The sequence below is a fragment of the Oncorhynchus masou genome, chromosome 15 (genome assembly GCF_036934945.1).
Source record: "Oncorhynchus masou masou isolate Uvic2021 chromosome 15, UVic_Omas_1.1, whole genome shotgun sequence".
NCBI lineage: Eukaryota > Metazoa > Chordata > Actinopteri > Salmoniformes > Salmonidae > Oncorhynchus > Oncorhynchus masou.
The window spans coordinates 23,847,669-23,863,059 of NC_088226.1; the positions used below are offsets into that span (position 1 = coordinate 23,847,669).

Here is a 15,391-nt window from a genome sequence, read left to right on the forward strand (position 1 = left end):
GGGGCCCTGGGATGAAAAATTAATATAATATAAATATAGGATAAAACACACATCACAAGAAGAAAGACAACACAACTCTACATAAAGAGAAACCTAAGACAACAGCACAGCATGGTAGCAACACATCGTAACAACAACATGGTAGCAACACAACATTGTAGCAGCACAAAAATGGCGCTGACAGAGATGGTCGCCTCGCTTCAGGTCCTTAGAAAACAATGCAGTTAGCCCAGAAAATCTCAAGTGTTATTTCATGCAGCCGGAAAGAACCTTTGGATATAAAAGTGATGTCAACTTACCATCATTACAACCAGGAATACGTCTTTCCCGAAGCGGATCCTTTGTTCGGACCTCCACCCTGGACATGCGATCTTATCCCAGAGGCCGACCCATAACAATGCAGTCGTCGCAGGAGAGGCAGACGGAGCGGTCGTCGCTGGAGTGGCCTACTGGTCAGACTCAGAAGGCGAGCACACCATCCACTGCTTCCGAGCATATTACTAGCCAATGTCCAATCTCTAGATAACAAGGTGGATGAAATTAGGGCAAAAGTTGCATTCCAGAGAGACATCAGAGATTGTAACATTCTCTGTTTCACGGAAACATGGCTCACTTGTTATGTTGTCAGAGTCGGTACAGCCACCCAGTTTCTTCATGCATCGTGCCGACAGAAACAAACATCTCTCTGGTAAGAAGAAGGGCAGGGGAGTATACCTTATGCTTAACGACTCATGGTATAATCACAACAACATACATGAACTCCAGTCCTTTTGATCACCTGACCTAGAATTCCTTACAGTCAAATGCCGACCGCATTATCTTCCAAGAGAATTCTCTTCAATTATAGTCACAGCCATATATATCCCCCCCCCAAGCAGATCCCTCGTCGGCTTCACTAGACTCTATGTAAACTGGAAATCATACATCCTGAGGCTGCATTTATTGTAGCTGGGGATTTTTACAAAGCTAACCTAAGAACAATAATTCCTAAATTCTATCAGCATATTGAATGCGCGACACGAGCTGTTAGTATTCTGGATCATTGCTACTCTAACTTCCGCGATGCATACAAATGTAATACTCCGGGTGTCGTGGGTGTGGAGTCAAACGCAGGAGACAGAGAGTACAATGCTGTGCTCTTTAATTGCACCAATGCACCACAGGGTGCTAACAATAATAACGGCCCCAAAACACAGGGAATGAAAAAGACTACTGAAAAATGCACGACCAGGAACTAACACGTTCATCTGCTACAGAGCCAAAGGTTACAAAGAATAATCCCGCACAACAACCAGGCGGGCCGGCTGTCTAATAAAGACAAACTAATCATCACAAACAGGTGCTACCAATAAACATACAAGGAGGGGGAGGAAAGACAATCAGTGGCAGCTAATAGGCCGGTGACGACAACCGCCGAGCGCCACACGACCGGGAAGGGAAACCACCCTCAGTCGGACTCGTGACAGTACCCCCCCCCCCCTGACGCGCGGCTCCCGTCGGGGCCTCACTGCGGTGGCGGTCAGCACTCCTCTTCTGCCGTCCACTCGCTTGTAGTAGAGATTCCTGGACGGCCCTCCAGGTCTCTTTGGAGCGCTGTACCCATTCCTCCACCGCAGGAGCCTCGGTCTGGCTCGGATGCCATAGTGCCAGGACCGGCTGGTACCCCAACACACACTGAAAAGGGGACACATTAGTAGAGGAGTGGCGTAGTGAGTTCTGGGCCATTTCAGCCCAGGGAATGTATCGTGCCCACTCCCCTGGCCGATCCTGGCAATACGACCGCAGAAACCTACCCACCTCCTGGTTCACTCTCTCCACCTGCCCATTACTCTCGGGGTGATAACCAGAGGTCAGGCTGACAGAGACCCCCAAACGCTCCATGAAAGCCCTCCATACCCGAGACGTGAATTGGGGGCCCCGATCAGAAACGATGTCCTCCGGCACCCCGTAGTGCCGAAAGACATGGGTGAATAATGCCTCCGCAGTCTGTAGGGCTGTAGGGATACCGGGCAACGGGAGGAGACGGCAGGACTTAGAGAACCGATCCACAATCACTAGAACCGTGGTGTTCCCCTGAGACGGCGGAAGATCGGTCAGGAAATCTACGGATAGATGTGACCATGGCCGCTGTGGAACGGGGAGGGGTTGTAATTTCCCTCTAGGAAGGTGCCGAGGAGCCTTACTCTGGGCACACACCGAACAGGAGGAGACATAACCCTTAACGTCCTTAGCCAAAGTAGGCCACCAATACCTCCCCTGAAGGCTCCCCACTGTCCTCGTCACCCCAGGGTGACCCGAGGAGGGTAGGACGTGAGCCCACCGAATCAGTTTGTCCCGAACACCAAGCGGCACGTACCTTCGCCCCGCCGGACACTGAGGCGGCGCAGGTTCCGCCCGTAACACCCGCTCGATGTCCGAGTCCACCTCCCATACCACTTTTGCTACCAGCTTTGAGGCGGGAAGGATGGGAGTAGGTTCGGTGGACACATCCTCCGTGTCGTAAAGGCGGGACAGTGCGTCAGCCTTTACGTTCTGGGAGCCCGGTCTATAAGATAAAGTAAACCGGAACCGGGTGAAGAATATGGCCCACCTTGCCTGACGTGGGTTAAGTCTCCTAGCTGTCCGAATATACTCCAGATTCTGGTGGTCAGTCCAGATGAGCAAGGGGTGCTTAGCCCCCTCAAGCCAGTGTCTCCACACCTTCAGAGCTCTAACCACCGCTAGCAACTCCCGGTCCCCCACATCATAGTTACGCTTCGCTGGGCTGAGCTTCCTTGAGAAGAAAGCGCAGGGGCGGAGTTTTGGTGGCGTACCCGAGCGCTGTGATAGCACGGCACCCACCCCAGCCTCGGACGCGTCCACCTCCACTATGAATGCTAGAGAGGGGTCCGGATGTGCCAACACGGGTGCATCAGTGAACAACGCCTTCAACTTGTTGAATGCTCCGTCCGCCTCTGCTGACCACTGCAACCACACCGGGCCCCCCTTCAGCAGTGAGGTAATGGGAGCCGCTATCTGGCCAAAACCCCGGATAAACCTCCGGTAGTAGTTGGCAAAACCCAAAAACCGCTGCACCTCCTTTACCGTGGTCGGAGTCTGCCAATTACGCATGGCCCTAATGCGGTCGCCCTCCATCACCACCCCCGAGGTGGAAATCGATAACCCAGAAAAGAGACGGCTCGTTTAGAGAACACGCATTTCTCAGCCTTGACATATAGGTCATGCTCCAGCAGTCTCCCAATCACCTTGCGTACCAGAGACACATGCGTGGGGTAAGTGGCCGAGTAGATCAGAATGTCATCGATATAAACAACCACTCCCTGCCCGCACAGGTCCCTGAGAATCTCGTCTACAAAGGATTGAAAAACGGCTGGAGCATTCTTTAACCCATACGGCATGACGAGGTACTCATAGTGGCCTGATGTGGTATTAAATGCGGTTTTCCACTTGTCTCCCTTCCGAATACGCACCAGACTATACGCGCTCCTGAGATCCAGTTTTGTGAAGAACTGCGCTTCGTGGAATGATTCAGCTGCCGTAGCGATGAGAGGTAGAGGGTAACTATACCCCACTGTGATGTCGTTTAGACCTCTATAATCAATACACGGACGCAATCCTCCCTCCTTTTTCCTCACAAAAAAGAAACCCGAGGAGACGGGTGAGATGGAGGGCCGAATGTACCCCTGTCCCAGCGACTCCGTGACATATGTCTCAATCGCCAACATCTCCTCCTGGGACAACGGATACACGTGACTCTTGGGAAGCGCAGCGTTTACCTGGAGATCTATCGTACAATCCCTTCCCGGTCGATAAGGTGCTAATTTAGTCGCTTTCACTTTACTGAAAGCGATTGCCAAATCGGCATACTCGGGGGGAATGCACACGGTGGAACCCTGGTCTGGACTCTCCACCGACGTGGCACCGATGGAAACTCCCAAACACCTCCCAGAACACTCCTCTGACCACCCCTGGAGAACCCCCTGTCTCCATGAAATTTTAGGATTGTGCCGGGCCAGCCAGGGAATCCCCAGCACCACTAGAAACGCAGGCGAATCAATAATAAAAAGACTGATGCGCTCCCTATGATTCCCCTACGTCACCATGTCCAGTGGGACCGTGGTCTCCCTGACCACCCCTGACCCTAATGGCCGGCTATCTAGGGAGTGCACGGGAAAGGGAGAATCTATCGGCACAAGCGGAACCCCTAACTTAAGGGCGAGTCCGCAATCCATAAAGTTCCCAGCTGAGCCTGAATCGACTAGCGCCCTATGCTGGGAAGAGGGAAAAAAGTGAAGGGAAAAAGTTAAGACAAACGTGGCCAACAAGGGGTTCTGGGTGAGTTTGATGCTGACTCACCTGGGGTGATCGAGAAGCGTTCCGCCTGCCATCTCTACTCCCAGACGGACCCCCCTAGCACCGATCAGACGTGTGTCCTCTCCGACCACAGTTGGTGCAGGGAAGGCCTCCTCATCCGGTACCCCTCGGCACAGCCCCTCCCAACTGCATCGGAATGGGAGCGGAGGGGCTGGGTGGTGGAACGCACAGGACCCTCTCTGAACGCCCGCGGGCAGCCAGCAGATTGTCCAGTCGAATAGACATGTCAATCAGCTCATCCAGTGACAGAGCGGTGTCCCGACACGCTAACTCCCTGCGGACGTCCTCTCGGAGACTACACCTGTAGTGGTCAATAAGGGCCCTGTCGTTCCACCCAGATCCTGCTGCCAAGGTCCGGAACTCCAGCGCGTAATCCTGGGCGCGCCTCCTCTCCTGCCTGAGATGAAATAGTCGTTCTCCCACCACTCGGCCGTCAGGAGGGTGATCAAACACGGCACGGAAGCGGCGGGACAACTCTGGGTAGTGCTCCCGCGCTGAGTCTGGGCCATTCCAGACTGCATTCGCCCACTCCAGAGCACGACCCGTGAGGCAGGAGATGAGGACACTCACCCTCTCCGCTCCCGAGGGAGTGGGTCTGACGGTGGCCAGGTATAGCTCCAGCTGAAGCAAAAACCCCTGGCAACCCGCCGCCGCTCCATCATAAGCACTTAGTAGCGTCAGACGGAGGGTGCTGGAGTCGGGAGATGGGGAGTCCGGAGCCGGGGGTGCCGAAGGTGGAGAGAGGAGACCACTCTTCTCCCATCGGTCCATTCTCTCCATTACTTGATCCATCGCGGATCCGATCCGATGTAGCACGGTGGTGTGGTGGAGTACCCGTTCCTCCATCGATGGGAGAGGGTTGGCTGCTGCTCCTGCTGACTCCATTCAATTTTTAGGTGCGGGATTCTGTAATACTCCGGGTGTCGTGGGTGTGGAGTCAAACGCAGGAGACAGAGAGTACAATGCTGTGCTCTTTAATTGCACCAACGCACCACAGGGTGCTAACAATAATAACGGCCCCAAAACACAAGGAATGAAAAATGACTACTGAAAAATGCACGACCAGGAACTAACACGTTCCTCTGCTACAGAGGACAATCAGTGGCAGCTAATAGGCCGGTGACGACGACCGCCGAGCGCCACCCGACCGGGAAGGGAAACCACCCTCAGTCGGACTCGTGACAACAAAGCCCTCCCCGCTCTGCCTTCGGCAAGTCTGACCATGACTCCCTTTTGTTGCTCCCAGCCTATAGACAGAAACTAAAACAGGAAACACCCGTGCTCAGGTCAATACAACGCTGGTCTGACCAATCGGATTCCACGCTTCAAGATTGCTTCGATCACGTGGACTGGGACATGTTCCGGATAGCCTCAGACAACAACAATGATGTAAACGCTGATTCGGTGAGCTAGTTTATTAGCAAGTGCATCAGAGATGTCTTACCCTCTGTGACTAGTAAAACCTTCCCTATCCAGAAACCATGGATTGATGGCAGCATTCGCGCAAAACCCGAAAGAGCGAAACACCGCTTTTAATCATGGCAAGGCGACATAGCAAGGAAACATGACCGAATACAAACAGTGCAGCTATTTCCTCCGCAAGGCAATCAAACAAGCAAAGAGTCAGTATAGAAACAAAGTAGAGTTGCAATTCAACGGCTCAAACACAAGACGTATGTGGCAGGGTCTACAGTTAATCACTGATTACAAAAGAAAACCAGCCCCGTCGCGGACATTGACTTCTTGCTCCCAGACAAATTAAACAACTTCTTTGCTTGCTTTGAGGACAATACAGTACCACTGACACGGCCCACTACCAAAGCCTGTGGGCTCTCCTTCTCCATGGCCAATTCAGTAAAACATTTAAACGTGTTAACCCTCGCAAAGCTGCCGGCCCAGATGGCATCCCTAGCCGCGTCCTCAGAGCATGCGCAGACCAGCTGGCTGGTGTGTTTACGGACATATTCAACTAATCCCTATCCCAGTCTGTTGTCCCCACATGCTTCAAGATGGCCACCATTGTGCCTGTTCCCGCGAAAGCTAAGGTAACTGAACTAAATGACTATCACCCCATTTCACTCACTTCTGTCATCATGAAGTTCTTTTAGAGACTAGTCAAGGATCATATCCCCTCCACCCTACCTGATACCCTAGACCCACTCCAATTTGCTTACCGCCCCAATAGGTCCACTGACGATGCAATCGCCATCACACTGCACACTGCCCTATCCCATCAGGACAAGTGGAATACCTATGTGAGAATGTTATTCATTGACTACAGCTCAGCATTTAACACCATAGTACCTTCCAAACTTGTCATTAAGCTCGAGACCCTGGATCTTGACCCCGCACTGTGCAACTGGGTCCTGGACTTTCTGACGGACCGCCCCCAGGTGGTGAAGGTAGGAAACAACATCTCCACCCCGCTGATCCTCAACACAGGGGCCCCAAAAGGGTGCGTTCTCAGGGGTCCTCTCCTGAACTCCCTCTTCACCCATGACTGCGTGGCCATGCATGCTTCCAACTCAATCATCAAGTTTGCAGACGACACTACAGCGGTAGGCCTGTTTACCAACAATGACGAGGCTTCAGGAAACAGCAGAGGGAGAACCCCCTCATCCACATCGAGGGAACAGTGGTGGAGAAGGTGGAAAGTTTTAAGTTCCTCTGCATACACATCACACAGACATACTGAAATGGTTCACCCACACATTAGCGCCTCTTCAACCTCAGGAGGCTGAAGAAATTTGGCTTGTCATCTAAAACACTCATAAACTTTTACAGATGCACAATCGAGAGCATCCTGTCGAACTGTATCACTGCCTGGTACAGCAATTTCACTGCCCTCAAACGCAGGGCTCTCCAGAGGTTAGTGCGGTCTGCACAACGCATCACCGGGGGCAAACTAACTGCCCTCCGGGACAACAACAGCACACAATGTAACAGGAAGTTCAAAAAGAGCATCAAGGACAACAACCACCCCAGCTGGTGCCTGTTCACCTCGCTATCATCCAGAAGGTCGAGGTCAGTACAGGTGTATCAAAGCTGGGACCGAGAGACTGAAAAACAGCTTCTATCTCAAGGCCATCAGACTGTTAAACAGCCATCACTAACATAGAGAGGGTACTGCCAACATACAGACTCAAATCTCTGGCCACTTAAATAAATGGACTTGGAGCATGGAGCATTGGTGGCAATCTGATGGCCGAATGGTAAAGAACGTCTAGCCGCTTGAGAGCACCCTTACCTGCCAATCTATAAATGATGTCTCCGTAATCTAGCATGGTAGGATGGTCATCTGAATCAGAGTTATTTTGGCAGCTGGGGTGAAAGAGGAGTGATTACGAGAGAGGAAACCGAGTCCAGATTTAACTTTAGCCTGCAGCTTGGATATATGCTGAGAGAATGACAGTGTACTGTCTAGCCATACTCCCAAGTACTTGTATGAGGTGACTACCTCAAGGTCTAAACCCTCAGAAGTAGTATTAACACCTGCGGTAAGAGGGGCATTCTTCTTACCAAATCACATGACCTTTGTTTTGGAGGTGTTCAGAACACGGTTAAGGGTATAGAAAGCTTGTTGGACACTAAGAAAGCTTTGTTGTAGAGCATTTAACAGAAAATCTGGGGAGGGTCCAGCTGAGTAAAAGACTGTATCATCTGCATATAAATGGGTGAGAGAGCTTCCTACTGCCTGAGCTATGTTGTCGATGTAAATTGAGAAGAGCTTGCGGCCTAGGATCGAGCCTTGGGGTACTCCTTTGGTGACAGGCAGTGGCTGAGACAGCAGATTTTCTGACTTTATATACTGCACTCTTTGAGAGAGGTAGTTAGCAAACCAGGCCAAAGACCCCTCAGAGACACCAATAATCCTAGCCGACCCACAAGAATGGAATGGTCTACTGTATCAAAAGCTTTGACCAAGTCTAAAAATAGCAGCACAAAATTCCTTAGAATCAAGGGCAATGGTGACATCATTGAGGACCTTTAAGGTTGCAGTGACACATCCATAACCTGAGCGGAAACCAGATTGCATAGCCGAGATAATACTATAGACATCAAGAAAGCCAGTCAGTTGATTATTGACAAGTTTTTCCAACACTTTTGATAAACAGGGCAAAATAGAAATAGGCCTATAACAGTTAGGATCAGCTTGATCTCCCCCAAATAAAGGACGAACTGTCGCTGCCTTCCAAGCAATGGGAACCTCCCAAGAAAAGAGAGACAGGTTAAAAAGGTTTGAGATAGGCTTGGCGATGATAGGGGCAGCAACCTTAAAGAAGAAAGGGTCTCAACTATCTGACCCAGATGTTTTTTTTTCAAGTTTAAAGAGTTCCTTTAAGCACCTTGGACTCAGTGACTGCCTGCGGGGAGAAACTTTGTAGCGGGGCAGGGGAATAAGAGGGAGGAGCATGGGGATAGTCACATTAGAAGGGGTGGGAGATTAGGACATGTTGGATGGGCAAGGAGGCATGGCTGAGTCAAATAGGAATCGTGATTTAATGAAGTGGTGATTAAATAGTTCAGCCATGTGTTTCTTGTCAGTAACAACCACATCCTCAACATTAAGGGACATGGGCAGCTGTTAGGAGGGTTTATTCTACAGGTCTTTAGCCATTTTCCGGAACTTCTTGGGGTTAGACCCACAAAGAGAGAACTGCTCCTTAAAGTTACTAACTTTGGCCTTCCAGATAGCCTGAGTGCACTTATTTCTCATTTGCCTGAACGATAGCCAGTTTAGGTCACCTAGTAGGACAAATTCTGACTTAGTGTAAGGGGCCAGGGGAGAGCTTAGGCCAGGTAGGATACAAGCCGGTGCTGATGGAGGACAATAGCACCCAGCAACAGTCAGCAAAGAGCTATTTGAAATTTTAATGCTTAAAACCAGGAAATGAAATGGTTTGGGGACAGACTTGGTGGAGACAACCAAGCACTGAAAGTGATCCTTGGTAAAGATTGACACTCCACCACCTTTGGAAGATCTGTCTTGCCGAAAAAGGTGAAGCACAGCTGAGTGAGCATACATTTAAATAATTTGCTTTTTATTTTATTGGGCTGATGATGATGCCTGCATCTTATGTTCAGTCTCAGCGGAGGGAGAGAGAGCAGCAGACTGTGGGTCCGCCTCTCAACATCCCTCTGCTCTCACTACCAAAAAGGGACACCATCTTCCAGATGGCAAAACTCGAGTTGCACCCCATTATTTCTGTCTCACGTTGTTACTCCTATGAACAGAGAAAGTGAAATATTCCTCGATATTAAAAAAGGATCCAAGCCGCTCATAATAACAACAACAACGCACGCCTATAGATACACTTCCCTACTAATGTATTACTTCTGCAGGACTTGTTATAGCGCTCAGTGAAAATGGGAAGAACTCGCATTATATGGCTGATACATGTGTTGAATACAAAGTGATGCGTAAACATGAACTCACATGAACTCAAACATGAACTCACTCATAAAACCAGCATCTATTCGCTGTATTCGTTGACAGCCTCTCCCTAATCATGGTTTTGAACGTTTTAAAATGTCAATTATATATATATATCAATTTTTCTGTAGCTTTCTTTTATGCCTGCTTCATCACTTGCAAAACACGGTCATCTGAGCCCGCTGATTAGCCCGAGGACCCACCGTGCGCTTAATTTGCTTTCTGGGCCCGCCGGGAATGCAGAGTTTGTACCTCAGTCTAGACTCTAGACATATGAAATGGTTTCAAAATGCTAATAGTTGGCATAGCCGGCGCGCAGGGCAGCTGAATCGGGTGCATCTACCACCAACAACCCAAGACAACAACAACAGAAGGAACACAAGGCTTTTTTCCCCTCCTTAATATCGAAATGGTCTCATCGCTGCAACTCCCCGACGAGCTGAGGAGAGGTGAAGGTGGAGTCATTATAGTTAATTTTTTTACAGAAATGTTTGGCGATCGACTAGGAATGCCTTGGAGATTGACCAGTCGGTCACCGGTTAAGGACCACTGCTCTAGACAGTTGAGTGAAATTAAATCTCTTGCTTCTCTCGGTGGGCTAATATTTCTGCGTGGCAGTCCCGTGCGAGCTGCGCCGCATTCTCTGAACAACTGCGTGCACGGGCACGCAGCAGTTTTGATTTAGAGGGAACGTCGGTTGGTTATCCTATTTAGGTATGGGCGACACGATCAACCGCCCAGGGCAGCATCTTGCTGGGGGCGGCGGCACAAAAAAAGCATTTTATTTAACTAGGAAAGTCAGTTAAGAACAAATTCTTATTTACAATGACAGCCAAGGAACAGTTGGTTAACTGCCTTGTTCAGGGGCAGAATGACAGAGTTTTACCTTGACAGCTCAGGAATTTGATCTAGCAACCTTTTGGTTACTGGCCCAATGCTCTAACCACTAGGCTACATGCTGCCCCAAAATGGTGGTTTGTGAGCTAGGCAAGCTACTGCCTGGGAAGGTCTCCCACTCAGGTACGAGATGGGGAGAGGGGTGGGGGTTGGTTGATCTCAGGTCTCCCCACTGGAAGCCCGAGGTAGGGGGAGCGCAGGAATCTATCAAATAGCGCACCTCTAACTTTCTACAGTACTAAGGCAATTGGTAAAAATCAATCACACTACGAAATGCTACCAAATAAACCACAATTCATTCAGAATACTGTGAATATATAGTTTCACAGACATATTGTTGCATTTCTGTTCTGGTTTGTGCAAGATCGTTAAGAATAATATAAAACCAGTCTGCACTGGTAAGAAGAAGAGGAGAAACACGCAAAAGATAAAAGATATGCAGCTATGTCATCTCTTTATGAGTATAATATTATGCATGTAATGAAATAGGCTATTATAACACTTATGTCTGTTAGCCTATGTTGCTTGCTATGCTATTACACATAGGGCGGCAATATAGTTTTCTGTCCAACTAGTTTACATAACATTGGAGATAATTACACACAGTTGCATCATGATAATGTGTGTAGCCTGCAGCAAAAACAATTACAACCTAACTAGCACAATATTGATTTGGTTAACTTTCATTGAGGTGACATCATAAAGGTTTTCGGTGATTGTATTGACTAGGTCCTGAGCTCATTAAGAGGAATTTCCAATGCTGTAGGCTAACTTAAAATACGTCTACATTATGCTGATATTTTGTATCTTTTGTGATATATTGAGTCTTTTGGGGTGTCTTATGTCTAGAATTAGCCAAGGAGGTTAAATGGTTCATTTGGTTCCTATTCTGTAAGTTTGATAAATTGTGCATAATGACATGTATATTTAATTGTGCAACAAATGTATTTAGGTAGTCAGACTCATATACTGTATTTCAATGGAAATTCAGGGGCACTTCTGAAATATTTTGGAGCACCCTCTGGCACTGGCCAGGATGAGGAGCCATTACCTCCTGAGCCACACAGGCCTCTTCAGAAATGATCTCAGAGCCTCAGGATGAGGAGCCATCCACTTCCTCAGTCACACAGGTGTCTTCACAAATGTTGCCTGAGCATGAGGATGAAGACCCATTTGCTTCCACTTCTCCCCAGCAGGATTCTTCAGGTGTGTTTGGGTACACGCACATGTGTTTGTGTGCATCCCTGCATAGCATAAACAAAATAAACAATTTCAACAATATATAATGTACTTTTTACTCCAGACATTTAACCTGACACCCAAAAGTACTCCTTACATTTTGAATGCTTAGCAGGACAAGAAAATGGTCCAATTCACGCTCTTATCAAGACAACACATGTTCATCCCTTCTGCCTCTGATCTGACGGACTCACTAAACACAAATGCATCTGTTGTGTTGGAGTGTGCCCATGGCTATGCATACATTTTAAAAACAAGAAAAAGGTGCCATCTGCTTTGCTTAAAAGAAGGAATTAAAAATGATTAATACTTCTACTTTTGATACTTAAGTATATTTTAGAAATCACATTTAATTTTGATGCTTAAGTATATTTAGAACTGTATACTTTTAGACAAGTAGTATTTTATTGGGCGATTTTTACTTTTACACATTTCTATTAAGGTATCTATACTTTTCTTCAAGTATGACAATTGGGTACTTTTTCCACCACTGCTGGGTTGAACCAGGTTCTGTAGTGACATCTCTAGCACTGAAATGTAGTGCCTTAGACTGCTGTGCCACACTAGATGAATGCAATAATTGGAAGTCGCTCTGGATAAGTTTGTCTGCCAAATTACTCAAATGTAAATGTAAATTGTGTGGTAAAAAAAAATTAAATATGTCCTGGATGTGGGGAAAATAAAGTTTGTTATCACAATCAACATCACATTGGATCACTTTTATTTGGGTTCAGCTTACATTTTTCTATTCAGCCTGCCATCCAGATGGTGGCAGTATCGCGTCACAGTTGGGATGTCAAACGCTGCTGAAAGTCCAAAGCAAAGAAGACTACGAAGAAGAACTTAGAAACGAATCCATTTACACACTCTGGAGGGGGGCCCTGAACGACTCGTCTTCATCCGTCAACGAAACGAACCAAGGAAATATTTTTTAACCTTTCTATCAACCTGAAGTCAATTTTTGAGTTGCGCTCGGCCCCCTCCCAAATATTGACTGAAAATAGTAGATTTATAGATTGAATCATGGCGGATTCGAGCAACAGTGCTGCGGCGGCTGGAGCCACAGGCTCGAATACTGGTGCCGCCGGGGCTGTTGCGCCCGAGGGAGCGACTGGAGCTGCGGGGATAAAGCCCGTTTTGGAGGTGGTAAAGGGGCAGAACTTTGACGTTGGCCCCCGCTATGTCAATCTCTCGTACATCGGGGAAGGGGCCTATGGAATGGTTTGGTAAGAGAAAATACACGATGTTCGCCGTAAAAACGTTGACTTCAGTATTAAAAAAACAAGCCAACTAAGCTTCGTCTGAAGGCGTTGGCGAGCTCACTGCCTCCTCATATCGCCTATTAATTGACATAATAACAACCATCTGGCTGTAAACTCACAATTCTGCGCATACCCTTGTGTATTCAATTGCACTTAACGTTACCACTGGTAGTGATAAACTATTTCTACGTAGTTAACTGGCTAGTTAGCAACAGATTGCCAGCGTTTGGCTCACTTAGCTAGCCAACTACATTAGTTAGGTTAGTAGGGAATTCGCTACTGGCTAGCTACGCATTGTGGTTTTAGTATGTCCTGATGCCCACCTAGTGTATCCCAGTAATGTTCACAATAGCATAAAATGAAAAATCTAGTTTATACGTCATTTTGTAGCAAACAACGCTAGCTATCTAGCTAGTTTGCAAACTAACTAGCTATATTATAACCGCAGCTCAGGCTAACTTGCTAGCTAACAGCGTTATCTTACAATTAGCCACCTAACTAGCTAAGTCGCTAATAGGCGTGGTTATTATGAGGCTGCCAAATTCTTTTTCAATACAGGAAGTGGGAGGAAGTGATTGCGCAGGTCTTTGTAATCTTGATACAGTATAAACAGTTCACCGTTCACACCGCGTGAGTCGTTTTTTGATGGGCCAACTGTTACTAGCTAGTTAGTTACCGGTAGCTAACTAAATAGTTCGTTGGTTAGTTAATCACTGACGATACCACTTGTTTTCTTGTAGAAAATGTCTCGCGAGGTTTTCTGGGCAATGTTGCACCGTGCACAAGGTCTGCGTGAGAATTGTTTACGCAAGATCAAATATTGCGTTTAGCTCGATTGCAGATGTTTTCATTGATCCTTTTATGGTAAAGGAAACCACACTTCACAGCTCCAGCTATATGCAGTATCAACAGTTTATCTACTACCTACCAGAGGTAGATAAACTGATACTGCATGTCATGTCAGCGAAGCAAGTTTTGCCTTGGGTGTCATGGCAAGCACTTCTTGCCTTATCCAAGTTATCTAAACAATGGCAATGTAAAGTGTTACACCATTATTTCATACTTGACCTTTGTGACCAAATGTGCAACTACCTAGGGCACACCATAGCATACACACCACACTCTGAATGTAATCAAAATGGTCTATAGACGGAATATTTATTTTAACTTGTACATTTCCTTGACAGTTATATTTGCTAAGTTTTTAAATATAGCCAAACTTCAATAATTCAATATGAGCCCCTCTTCTGCAATTGTTCCTCTTAGTTAGTTGTCTCATTGTGCTCATGCTCAGGTGTCACTATTATCAAGAACTGCCATGCAATGTGCTGGGCTTATTGTGCTGGTTGTAACTGGAGCCCTCTCTTGCCCATCACCCCCCCCCCCCCAATCCTATCTCTCCTCCACCCCACCCAGCTCGGCCCATGACGGCATGACTGATTCTCGCGTGGCCATTAAGAAGATCAGTCCGTTTGAGCACCAGACGTACTGTCAGCGCACCCTGAGGGAGATCAAGATCCTGCTGCGGTTCCGCCATGAGAACATCATCGGCATCAACGACATCCTGAGGGCCCGCCGCATCGAGTGCATGAGGGACGTGTATTCTTTCACCCAGAAAGGGAAGGGAAAGGGGGGATACCTAGTCAGTTGTACATCTGAATGCATTCAACTGAAATGTGTCTTCTGCATTTAACCCAACCCATCTGAATCAGAGACCGAGGCAAATGGTGAAACTGGCTGGCTCACCGTGCGTGATCTCTGCGCATTATTAGTGGTGTGGTCGGCTAAATAAATACAACAGAATAGACCTAATTAAAATAATAGTGATCTAGGAACCGAAATATGCTGGGTAGAGCATGCCCAGATCTCAACAGTACCCTGATCGAAATTGGATTGGGAGAGAAGGCCAACGCTCATATATTTTTGATTTTTTTTTTTTTACATCCTTTCCACTCACTGCAAAATTATGCAAGCATGGCTCCACTCAGCTCATGCTCTGGTGTGGTATTAAAAATATATTCTGCTTGTTTCCAGTCATGTAAAATGACTTGCATGAAATGGGTTTATCAAAGGCTATTTTTTTCTCAGACCCACAAATACCATGATAGATTTATGCAATGCATTTATTATAAAGTGGGTATTTTCACCCCTGCCCTTGTCCTGCGGTGGTCTGTGAACCCACAAC

General features: G+C 47.5%; 1 protein-coding gene and 1 long non-coding RNA gene across 2 annotated transcripts in view; one reads left to right on the forward strand and one right to left on the reverse strand.

The window, feature by feature from the left end:
* The window catches only part of LOC135556015 (uncharacterized), a 20,248-nt gene continuing 4,857 nt past the window's right edge, over positions 1-15,391 (reverse strand). The window contains exons 2-4 of the long non-coding RNA XR_010457934.1: positions 11,757-11,949; positions 614-685; positions 1-518 (exon numbers count right to left, since the gene is read on the reverse strand). This is a non-coding gene — a long non-coding RNA (uncharacterized LOC135556015). The remainder of the gene's footprint in view (positions 519-613; positions 686-11,756; positions 11,950-15,391) is intronic.
* The window catches only part of LOC135555983 (mitogen-activated protein kinase 1-like), a 15,236-nt gene continuing 12,618 nt past the window's right edge, over positions 12,774-15,391 (forward strand). The window contains exons 1-2 of the mRNA XM_064988826.1: positions 12,774-13,170; positions 14,623-14,805. Of these exons, the coding sequence (XP_064844898.1) occupies positions 12,968-13,170; positions 14,623-14,805 (386 nt within the window). The 5' untranslated portion in view covers positions 12,774-12,967. The remainder of the gene's footprint in view (positions 13,171-14,622; positions 14,806-15,391) is intronic.